General features: G+C 37.3%; 1 protein-coding gene across 4 annotated transcripts in view; it reads left to right on the top strand.

Moving 5' to 3' along the window:
* The window catches only part of LOC134535964 (prestin-like), an 87789-nt gene extending 78204 nt beyond the window's left edge, over positions 1-9585 (top strand). For 3 of the 4 annotated variants that reach the window (XM_063375416.1, XM_063375415.1, XM_063375417.1), the window contains exons 11-15: positions 2117-2389; positions 3342-3464; positions 4817-4894; positions 7035-7161; positions 8802-9585. In XM_063375416.1, coding sequence (XP_063231486.1) covers positions 2117-2389; positions 3342-3464; positions 4817-4894; positions 7035-7161; positions 8802-8917 — 717 coding nt within the window. In that variant the 3' untranslated portion in view covers positions 8918-9585. Of the gene's footprint in view, positions 1-2116; positions 2425-3341; positions 3465-4816; positions 4895-7034; positions 7162-8801 lie in introns of those variants that run through there. The other variant, XR_010075737.1, reaches the window with a different exon arrangement.
* The last annotated feature ends 2801 nt before the right edge of the window (positions 9586-12386 follow it).

The following is a 12386-nucleotide window of genomic DNA, read 5'->3' as shown; positions in this document are numbered from 1 at the left end:
TTCCACTTTCTCCCATTCATGTTGAACCATAAAACTTATAACATCAAAGAACTGAAGTCCAAAAAATCTGCACATCTGACTGGATTTGACCACAGAAAGGGTATTTTCCCACAGGAAGAGGATTCTCCATAGAATGGATGTTTCCTACAGAAAGTGGGTTTACTGTGCATTTAGGGATTTCCCACGAAATAGGATTTTTTAAAAATAATAATTTTATTTATTTCCTCTTTTTTTTTACACTTTTCACTACAATTTACTAATTAATTTAATTTTTGAGGATTATTTAGCTGGTTATAATGTACAACTTATTCTGATAATTTACATGATAAGATCTAGATTAGTATATATTAGAAACATTAATGAGAAAACTATGGTTGTTATTACAGTGGATTTAGATCTTTCATTAAAATTTATTATGATGATATATTTAAAAATACAGTTTAAAAAAACTATTTAGTTTTTGTTTTTATAAAAACCACTTGATTTAAACCATGGTTTAAACTGTTGTGGTTTAAATCAGCCAAACCTGCCATAAGCCATTAAGTATTTACAGTAGAATCCCGCTGATGCGACCCCTCACGGTTTCTGGAAAAACGGACTTATAAACGGAATGGTCGCAATAGAGAATTCGGGGTGTCACCGCATCGTCGGATACATACACGTGAATGCCGCTTGGGCAGTGTCTAGCCGAGCTCGGCGCGTCCACTATCGCAAGTAAAGCCGTCTCAGCTGTCATGTTATCTTACCCGCCCGCACGAAAATCCGCTGTGGTAGCTTCTGCGAGAGCGTAAGAAACTCGTCCGGCCAGGCTGGCGGTAGCGGCGGCTTGACGTCATACGTCGTACGTGACGTGACGCTTACCTCTCCATCTCCTGCTAATTCTTCAAGGTTAATCCCTCCCAGAGCCACAAACCATGTAAAAACACCCCCCCCCCCCCCCCACACCCTTTTCCGACTTACATTTCAACACATTTCCTCCCTTATTTCAACCTTCTGCGTGAAAAACTGTCAGCATCCTCCTCCCCTCCCACACCGTGTGCGACAACATTCCAACGTGTTTTTTTTTCTTCTTTTTTTTTACGCTGTGAAGGGACGTCAAAATAAACATCGCTGACGGAAAGGGTGGGAGCGCATCCCGGTCTGTCGCTGTGATTATCTACTCTAAAAACATGTCACAGCATTTCAGGATAGCATTGTTCTTATATCTTTCGTTTATAGCCGAATGTTTTCTACCTGAGCCACACAAGTTCCTTCGCCACGTTTTGAACCAAAATAACCACCAGCCCGCTAGCATAGCCGAACTCGCATGACGTGAATTCACTTACAGCGAGTATTTATCGGAACCCATTGTTCGGGGTATGCGTGTCCGAGGTGTATAGCATAATTCCATGCATTTTTTTTTGTTTATCTGCGCATGTGCGAAGTCAGCGATGTTATAGAAAAATAGCAGAGAACCAAACACCTTACGACGTCGTTAACACAGTGAACACAGCTTTGTGTGGCCAGTGACACCTGAGATGCAGCTGGCAAGATCACACTAACCAGTCGCAAGACAAAGGCACGGGACTGGGACGGCAAAAGACACACGCTTAGATGCTATCAGGTAGCTTGGACAGTCTAGAGGGGTGGTATCTATTTTTATCCGTCTTTTGTATGCCTGCCTGCCAAGATAAACGTGAACACATAGCGCCCAACAAAGTGTAACAGACTTGTATTTCAGCCTATTTTACTTAAAATTTCAACTTTCTCTGCTCAAATTTTTCACCGTTTCTCAAAAAAAACGGTCGTATAAACGGAATGGACTTATCAGAGGGGGGTCGCATCGACGGGATTCTACTGTATTTTCTAACATCAAACTTTGAATTAGAGTCTGTTAATACTTCATCTTCGATGAGCTGTAGATCTTAAATGAAATATTAACAAATGTAGAGTCAAAATTGAAGGTTTTTTTTTCCCCAGAGACATTGTGGTAAATGTAGACTAAATGTAGGCACCTGTAATCCATGATGAGCAAACTGAAGTATTTTTTGTTTTGTGAAGTTTTGTGAAGTTTTGTTTGGCTGGTGTGCAAGTATTGAAGGATGGTTTCCAGCAGTGCGGTGGTGTGTGTGCGCAGAGCGTGCTGGCGTCCATCGTGGTGGTGGCGCTGAAGGGCATGTTCATGCAGATGAGGGAAGTGCCCGGCGCCTGGCGGCTCTCCCCCGCCGACGGCCTCGTCTGGGTGACCACCTTCCTGTGCGTGGTGCTGCTCGACATAGACTACGGCCTGGGGGCGGGCATGGCCCTCTCCCTGCTGTGCGTGCTGGTCATGGGCCAGCGGCCCAAGGTCTTCCGGCTGGGGCACGTGCCCTCCACCAACATCTACCTGGACGTCAACCGCTACCAGGCGGTCAGTGCGCTGCGCTCTGTGTGCCCAGTGTGTTGGTGAGGCGACACTCGCTAGTGCTTCTAGCCTCTGGACTGGCCTGCGGTCTTCCTGTTCGTGCACAGGGTGTCATTATGTGCTGGAGAAATGAAGATAAAGATGTAGTGCAATTCCTTTAAAATCTTTCAGAATCTGTACCTGGTGTTTCATGCCAAAAAAAATTAATCTGAAAACATGCGTTTCATCCATTTTTGCCCTTCAGAAAATATAAATATGATGATAAAAATTTTTTTTTTCCGGGAACAGAAGTGCTCATCTGCCCTCGTGCTTTTCGTAAATGACACCGCTCCGATATCTTGAGCAGTTTTCAAATTATTTGATTCTTCAGAAGCTCTGCACACCGTAAGTGTGCCCCGGTAGGCGGGGGCCTAACGGCTGACAGTCTCTCCAGTAGATGTGATCACGTGCATGTGCGTCGGTGCACTGTGTCATCACGCTGGGTGTCGACAAATCTGGTGTGCTGTTTTAACTCTTCACTGTCTCTCTCATGAGGGTCCGGTGATGAGCTCGTGCAAAACAACTCGCCCGCACGGTATCGTAGGAACTGGCTAACTTTCATAATTTCTGAAATATGTTTTCTTACATTTCGGTGAATTAATTTATATAGATTTTTGGATGTTTGAAATAACTTACTCATTGTAAAAAATTTTAATATTTTTTCATCATTTTAAATTTTTTACTAAATTTTTACTTTCTAGCACCAAAATATACGGTTGACGGTACCTTTGTCAGAGGAGGTTTCAAACCTGCTAATGAAGATACAACAAAAAAAATATTTAATTAGATTAATAAATAGGGTTCTCTTCTATAATAAATGAAATACTGTAGTGATGGGTTTTGTGGATTTTATGTCACTCCCGTTTCACCAGTGTTTTGAAACTGAAACAGTATCCAGGTTTTCCTCTACTGTCTTCAGGCAGAAGAGGTGCCGGGTGTGGTCATACTGCAGATAGCTGGCGGACTGCACTTCGCGAACAAGGAGCGTGTGCTCCACAAGATCTACCAGCTGGTTGGAGACCTACCACCCGTCAAGTCTAAGGTATGTGTTGCTAGTTTCTTTGCAGTGTATTTGCAGGAAACTAAATTTGTAGGTTTATTATCATCATATTAAATTACTTTCAATGGATATAACATCTAATAAATAATTTTTTTTTTTTAAGTGGAACTCATTTGTAATTAGTAGGGTGAGTCAAGGCAATGACTCTTGGAGCGTAACCTTTGAATATATATACTGTATAGAAGTCGCCACCCAGGTTAAAATTTCTAATATGGTTTGAGGTAGTTGGTTAATTCACCGCCGCAATCGCCACCATCTCTAGGGCATCAACTTGTGGTGGTCCCTAGTGGACAAGTGTCGAACTCTTCAAACACCCCTTCCCCACCCTCCCTCAAACATGTGTTGTCCTCCACCCACCCTCTATCCCACCTCTCATCCCTACAGTTTTGTGATGCACAAACTCCCGTTGAACGACCTTGAGCTGCAGTGAATGTTGGGTGGGGGGTGCGGGGGAATGACAGCGGGCGACAGTGCTGCGCTCTAACGTGTAAATAACAACCTAAGACGATACAGGGCGTTAAGGCAGCGCCCTGCAGCGGTGAAGTTCCCAAGCTGCTCATCATACGCTCCTGAAAAACGTAGAGTAAATCCTATCTACTCGTGACTTCTATACAGTATATATATTCAAAGGTGTAACGAAACCCAGGAGTGGGAAGCTGATGGAATAACAAATAAAGTAGAGAGTCGGACAACTGTAAGACTTTGTAGGTTATTCGTCACCATGTTTTTTACAGTTATGAACCTAAACCTTCATTGTATACTTCATTAGTTATTGAAGAGTGAATATTTACTGTGTGTGGCAGCCACGTACCTATTATTATTATTATTATTATTATTATTATTATTATTATTATTATTATTATCCTTAAGGGTTTAAGAAAAAACCTCAGTGAATTCAATGAATTGCTGAATTTTAAAACTAGAGAAATATTTACAGTGACTGCCTTGTCTATTGTCTGTATGTGTCATTCTCACCACAAAAATTGGTGGGTATGTGACAAATATAAATAAATAAATGTCATTACAGTGTTTTGTGTTTTGGTTTCATGTTAAGGTTACATTTCACATTTTCATATTTGGTGTTCCAGTTAAAACTGTATGAACTTTCAATAAACCGGAAAAAAATACTGATCCATGCGGTGTTACGGACATTTCACTGTAATATGCACAATGCAAATATTTGTGCACAATAAAGTTTGAAAGATGATTTAACAAAAAGTCTGTACTTAAAACTGACAAGAATATTGGATTTTCATTGCGATAAAATAGTCATGTTCAACCACTGTGTATCGTAAGTCATTCTGAATTAATTCTTTTTTTGTTTTCTTTTCCAGAAATCACCTATAGTTAAGAACACTGCGGGCAATGAAAGTTCAAAAGATAAAAAAGTGGATCAACTATTGGATAAACAGGTTCATATTTTACATCTAATGATCGGTGTTTTGAATTAGAACTTAATTTTTTTAATGTATATTGTAGTGTTAAGTAAATATGATGGCATATTTCAAACTTATTATATTCTAACATTTCCATATGTAAACTGGTTCAAAATTTGTAATGTTTTCTCTACTGTTACTTTTTAGCCCCTTAGAAGGTAGTCTCATGACAGAGTAGAATATTTCTTACAACCGTGTAATTTGTTAGTAAATTATGATTTAATTTTTCCAAGTGCATAATAATTCATGGCGGTATTAAGTAGATTAGACCATCATGATCTCCAATGAAGCTGAACGGAAAACTTTAAATCTCACCATGTGTTCGTAAGTTAATAAGCCATAATGATATGAAAGCGTTAACTAATTTTGATATGTTCAGGGTTCCTGCACTTGCAGACAGGGAAAACTCAGTTATTTGAAAAGGTGTCATCTAAACTTAGAAAACATGGGGAAATTGACAAACGTTATCTAACTGAATCAGTAATTTTTTACTCCAGTATTTTCTGTAATGTCTTAAAACCAGTCTGAATTTCAATCCTAAATGCACGTGTAGTTTAAATCACATTTGTTTTCAATATTAACTATTAGGGACAAGATTATATTGTTACAAGTGGGGAAAACTGGTTCGTAAGGATAGCCCAATTAATTTTATACAGTTTTATTTGCTACTAATATTTACATTACTAATTAAATCACCACACTTAATGTCTGTTCACAAATCACTATGTATCTGTCAAGTCCACAGTTCGCACTCCTCACTGGAGCTCGGCTCAACAGTGGTTCGCCCGTAACCTCGCACCCGACCACACACACAGTCTCGTGCCACTCAGTCACACATGCACGGTCCCGTCGCTCCGCGTTGAGCCACTCGCAAAAGGGAGGGGGGGTGTCTCTCGTCCTCGCCGGACTCACACTTCACTACACTCGCCTGTTGGAACTCTCGGAACTACCGTGGAGGCCGGCGTCGCTCGCCGCTTTTATACCCGTTGGCCGTCTTTCCGGAATGGGCTGGAGGTGGTTGTGATGTGTCGCGTCATCTCGGGCCGACCCGACACTCGAAGCATCCAGAACAACGGCGCATTATTCACGCCACTCTACAGGACGGCCGCTGTGAGCCCGTGGAATTCCCAGGCCGCTAAGGGATATATAACAGCGCTGAGAAAGGATGGCTCTAGGGCGGAGGGGTTGTGAGACCGGGCCGCTCTAATTCCCATGCGGGGCCTGCCAGGCCGGCCGGGAGCCACAGGCTTGGTTGACTGACCAGCAGGCACCTGTCCCACACCGCAACCCTGGCTTTGTAACAATGTAGTGAATTGCATAAGACCGAAATAACAGTGAAAATTGTGTCAATATACCATATAATACCAAAATGCAAGTCAATTCACCATAAAGTCAAATAAATGCAACTTAAATCACAAAATCAATTAGCATTTTTAATAGAAATTTAACTCAAATCACAAAAACTGATTTCTTTTAATTTATTTAACTCGAGGAATGTAACATATTTAGCATGAAGGTTGTACCAAATTGATGTATAAAATAGATTGATTTTTTTACTTATTATTATTATTATTATTATTATTATTATTATTATATATTTTTTAATAGTTTAACTGTTATTAGAAATCCATTTTACAATACGGCATTGGTACATTATTCAAACACGCAATTGCTCTTGGATTTATTTTTTTGTTCCAAGCAATTAAAAATGCTTATATATTACAAATTAATTATATTGTAAGAGAGCAACATGTATCAGTCTCAATAAACTATTTTGGTAAATTAATTATTATGAAACATTTGAGTGTCATATTTGTTTAAATAATATGCTATATTTATGAATAAGCAGAGTTTTTAAAAAATAAAAAACAACAACTCCAAAATATCATGTTTGAAATAGGAAATTTTGTCTAAAAATAAAACAGTAAAATAAGGAACTCTCAACCAACCCAGGAGTGACACCTCCGCGTCTCCTCACGTACTCTCTCCGGCAGCGACGGTTTAGAATTTGGTGTGTCCAACAGCTCAGATCGGCTGGAACGCACGTACTCTCGACCCCCAGATGCGATTGCAAGGCGCGCGGTGAGGTTGTGATGATGATGGTGTGCCTGCCCAGGTGTCGTGCGTCGTGCTGGACATGATGGCAGTCGCCTTCGTCGACCCGTCGGCGGTGCGCGCGCTGCTCCTGCTGCACAAGGACCTGTCCAGCCGCGGGGTCCTGTTCTGCCTGGCCGACTGCTCGGGTGAGAGTCCTCGCAAGTTCACCCCCCCCCCCCCCCCCCCCCCCGGCTCAAAAAATATTATTTTGGTTTCACGTCTTGTAAATGACGAGCTAATGAAAGATGAAAACTCTCATCGCTGATTGTGTTGAATTGAGGAATGAATCCGTCACGTTCCGTTGTGAGGTGCTACTACACAATCTTGTGATTCCATTTTAGTTACATAATGGTTTACAATAAACATTGAATACTTGGAAAAATTGCCCTTATTTTGTGGGCTGTGAAAATTCTGGCATGGAGTTAGAAATTTCAGCACTGACTGGTGGGACTCTTGCCCACATTGTTTAAATACAGTGTAATAAATTCAAAGGATCGCGATAGTGGGTGGGTCTTATTGCCTCGAGAGAGCCCATTCGTCTTCAGTAACCGGTGCCGCAAAACTCAACTCAGATTACAAAAATGTTACCTTATAATACTGTATATTAAATTCAGTAATGTAAATTTTTTAGCATGGAATTAGTAACAAAATATATGTACTGAATAGATTACAAAAAAAATTTTTACTTTATTTTTTAATTCACAACTGTTACTAGTAATTTTTTTTTACATTATGACGTTGGTACATTTTTCAAACGCACATATACTTGCTGATTTATTTGTTTTGTTCCCAGTAGTTAGACAAGCTTATTACAAATTACCTATTATATTGTTACAGTGCATCATGTTTCAGTCAAAATGAAACTATTTTCGTAAAGTATCATTGAACAAGTGTCATATTTGTTGAAAATGATGCTATCTTTATGAATAAAAAGAGTTCATAAAAAATAAAAAACATTAAAATCAAAATCTCCTGTTTTAAAAGTGAAATTTGTCAAAAAATTAAACCATTAAATCTCCAGTTATTAGGTATGAAAGTAAAAGCATAAATACATATGTAGAGCTTCAGCTCTGAGCCTTTAATTTCAAACAAACTTTCTTCTTCAGAGAAAATAAAATTAAACTTAATTTAAAATAACCCTCGTACATGATGACCACAGCTGTTCCATTCCAAGAAGATATGGAAAATAATATTTAAATACAAATAGGACATTTACTCAATGAATCATGTAGTTTTGATGTGTTTAAGACTAGGAAACTTTGCTGTGGTTCATAAGCCTGACAAACATTTTTCACCTTTATTTTTAAATTTTTCTTAGTAACTAACTATATTTTTATAACTGTACATCAGTTTGCTACGTGGTTAGAATGCTTTTAATTTTTTTTTCTTCCTGTCATATAATACAAAATACACTTCAGAACACTCGATAACTGTCTACAGTACGATCAAATGTGTTTAAGACGTTAAAGGAAAGAATGCTGACTGACAGACAAAAATACCATGCTCGTATAACATACGAGGGTCATCCAGAGTGTGTCTAGTTCCAGAAAGTAAAAAAAATTTGCAGTGCGACTAATTTCGAGAGGTTAGTGTTGGCATCTTGTGCAGATGTGCAGAGAATACACCCACGCCTCTGGCATACGGGTCTGAACCTGAGCTGTCACGGTCGAAGGCCGGGATGAGAACCGCATGGACGCCTGGCCTGGTCCACGTCAAGTGCTGAGGCTCTGTGATGCTGTCTGGTTCTTTCGTCGGCAGTGACGCGTCTTGTGTGTTTTGTCTGCAGCCACGGTGTACGAGAAGCTGATCCACTGCGACTTCTTTTTCGACTTCTCGGACTCGTTCCTGTTTGCGACGGTTCACGATGCTGTCCAGTACGCGTTGTTGGAAAAAGACGCGTGATTTTGAAGGTGTATAGTTTGGTTAAGGAAGGTGGGACTTGCTACTTAAACCATTATGTAGTTAAATTCATAGTATATATTTTTTATGCAAAACATGTGGAATTGTTGAATTCAATTGCAAAATATTAATGTAACATTTACTTAACTTCTTTTATTTTTAATTATTTGTAATACTTTTTTATTTCAGTAATTTTTTTGGATGACATTGTACTTAGTTTTTTTTTTTTTTTTTATGAATTGCAAGCACACCTGTACTTTAGTCCTTGGTTGTGTACATGTTCTCTTTTAATAAGCTACATTATTCCTCAAGAGACAAAAACTCTATAGATACTTTATTTTGGCTGCAAAAAAATTGTCAAAAAAAAATTATTTTCATTGTTTAGCTAAGCATCTATCAGTGCAGTTATTTGAAGATTATGCAAGTATGTTTATTTTCAAAATAATTGTGGAGTTTAGACTAACATTAGAAATTTTAAAATTAAAATGTTGTAAAATTATTCCTTATAACTAGTGATGGGCCGAGACTCGAAAATTCGAGTCGAGTCGAGCGAGTAGCATCAGCTCGGCTCGGCTCGGCATTCGAGTTTATTTTACTCGACGGGGCGAAACTCGAAAGGAAATTCGGGTAAAACTCTATGATAAAATATAATAAAATTGAATTACAATAAATTCTTAATATCTCCTTACGTGACTTCGACCGACACTAAAAATTACGTACGTAAGACCGAAACACGTACTTACAAACAATGACGACAATCGTCCATATTATTTATATTTTAGTTTTACATATTGCCAACTTAACAGGTGTGACCACATAGCAAAGAAGACGAACATATTTTTAATAAACAAAACACGAATTAAATTTTATAATCATAATATCGGCAGAAATATTACTTTTTTTTTTTAGTAAATCCGTGCTACAATCGGCGCAACGTTACAATAATAAATTAACGGTAGCGTTATATTTGTGCGCATGTTTGCGACTGATACGCCACCAATCACGAAATGGCATTTAAAAAAACTTTGCTCCACTAATTTTAGGAAGGATAGGTTGGCGAACATGAATTTTTTTTCCGTGTTTGTTTACACTATTACGTTCGGCGAGATTGCGTTTTGTATAATTGTTTGCTATCCAAGTTAAGTGGCAAGTTAAAATTAATTATGAAGTATAAAGTATTTTATAAAGTGTAACTATTCAATACAAATACAGAAGCATGTATTGGTTGGAAGTGCCAGCTTGCGATTGGCCGGCAACGTAACGGCGTTAGTGTTGTAGCAATAATCTTTAAATGTATTATATTTGTTATGGGAATGTTTATTGTAATGTTGCGCCAATTGTAGCACGGCCTTACACTTCCCATAAGTGAAAGTTTTCAAAAATGTTCTAATGATTGTGTGAAACTTACCCTAACCTTCGCGCCAACAAGCCTAAATTATATTCAATGTTTTTTATTGACTCGTGAATGCTACAGGCCGCAGCTAACTCGTTCGGTTCAAAATAAGGTAAATATGTAGTTGAGCGGTATTTGCGAAAAAAAAAAAAATGTTAAAAATCTGAAAATACTTTTATTATATGCTCTTTAAATTCCTCTTTTCATTAAAGCCGGCGGATATAAGAAATTCCAAATACTTTAGGAGATATCGATTGTTTAATTTTCACAGTTGGGCGATATTTGTTAAATAAAATTTAAAAATTCCGAAAATACTTTTATTCTATGCTCTATACCTCAATTATTGAATTGTATTATATCAGTTAAGAATTTAACCTAAATGAATTATTTGTATTAATACTTGTATTTTAAATATATTTGATTAAGTGTGCCATGATATAACAAGACAACCATCTAAGGACTCTTAGCAATAAAGTGCAAATATTCAAGCTCGACTTAAGTGTCAAAGATTCAAATAAAAATTCTGACTCGAATCGACTCGACTTGAATTTATGATCTACAAACTCGACTCGAATCGACTCGAACTAATTATTGTAAAATTCAACTCGACTCGACTTAAAAATTTGCAGGTTCGTACATCTCTACTTATAACATTTATACACATAATATTTACATTTGTACAAATTATTTTTAAGGTCTGTGTTTGTTCCCTTTTAGTGATACAATTTTTTTTTTGTAAATTTTGCATATTCCTGAAAGATAAATAGATTAGATCTAAAATGCCTATGAGATCAATATGGTTATATCTAGTTATATTTTGTTTACAAGAACAGTGGATACCAAACTGATACACAGTATCTAGGTAATAATCAGAAGTAAAAATATTGTTATTGCTCAATTTTTGAAATCAGACTTTTAGGGAAAAAAATTGTGTGTACGTAATTTTTTGTCTGATGCAGATATTTAAGTTGCAGTGGAATTTATTGTGTAACCTTCGTTAGTTACTACAAATGTTGCATGTCACAATTCTAATCTTTATTGAAATATTCCTCAACGTCCTGCCAAGACGCCTCATGCTAATTGTAACTAAGAAAACTTATGCATGTTTGGACTTGTCATTTTCTCAATTAGTTTGTAAAATTAATTTTTTTAATGGAATAGGAACAAAAAAATTTTTTTTGGGAATAGCTATTTAGTATAAGAATTTTGATATTTTAAATCAAAACTGTTATAGCAGGACAAGATATATTTTTTTGGGGAATTTTATATTAAACTAAGCCAAAAAAATGATAATTGCAGCAAAAGGATCATGGATGCATATTTACAGCAAAACTACTGCACATAAAGATACATTTGATTGATTTCCCATTCACAGTACTTAAAGTGCTTCAAAGATTATACATAAATGTTTTATTTTTTCTCTTAGGCAGGGTTATTTGTTAGTTATTTTGCAGAAAATTTTAAAGAAATGGTTAATAGCTGTAGATTTTTAACGAGGTTTTCATAAACATATGTATTAAGTGCTATTATGATTTTCTCTGAAGTAATATTTTAATGCAGCCTTCATAAGTAATTACAATGGTGGTTTGTAGTAAAATTTACATCTGATGAAATTTTCTCTGTTGAAATAGTCAGAACTCTCAAAGTGAATGTAAAAAAGTTTACAATCTTGGTTCAAACAGACAAAATAATTAAATTTGAGCAAATCTGTTAAAACACAAAATTCAGTGCATTGCTAACTTGATATTGTAACACTTCACTTTGAAAATTAATAGTTCCGTGATAATTGCCAGCTGGTTTGGATAGCTTGGACGAGTGACTTCTCCCTTTAACGCTGATAACGGGCTAGTCCTCACTGTTCCAGCTAAGAAACTTGCATGTAACCTGCGTTGAGTTCAACCAACTTAAGTCCTTGTTCAATGGGAGCTACTAGGTTGTGTTGGATGTAAAGAGTTTTCTTTAAATAGGATATGAATCATCAAAGCTAAATGTACCATTTAATTTTGCTAACCATTTGCCGATTCCAGAAGACACTGAAACGTAAAAAATGGTGACCAATGAGATTGTTTGAAAATATTG

The sequence above is a fragment of the Bacillus rossius genome, chromosome 10 (genome assembly GCF_032445375.1).
Source record: "Bacillus rossius redtenbacheri isolate Brsri chromosome 10, Brsri_v3, whole genome shotgun sequence".
Taxonomy (NCBI): domain Eukaryota; kingdom Metazoa; phylum Arthropoda; class Insecta; order Phasmatodea; family Bacillidae; genus Bacillus; species Bacillus rossius.
The sequence above is the reverse complement of the archived record's forward strand: the minus strand, read 5'-3'. Positions and strand labels throughout refer to the sequence as shown.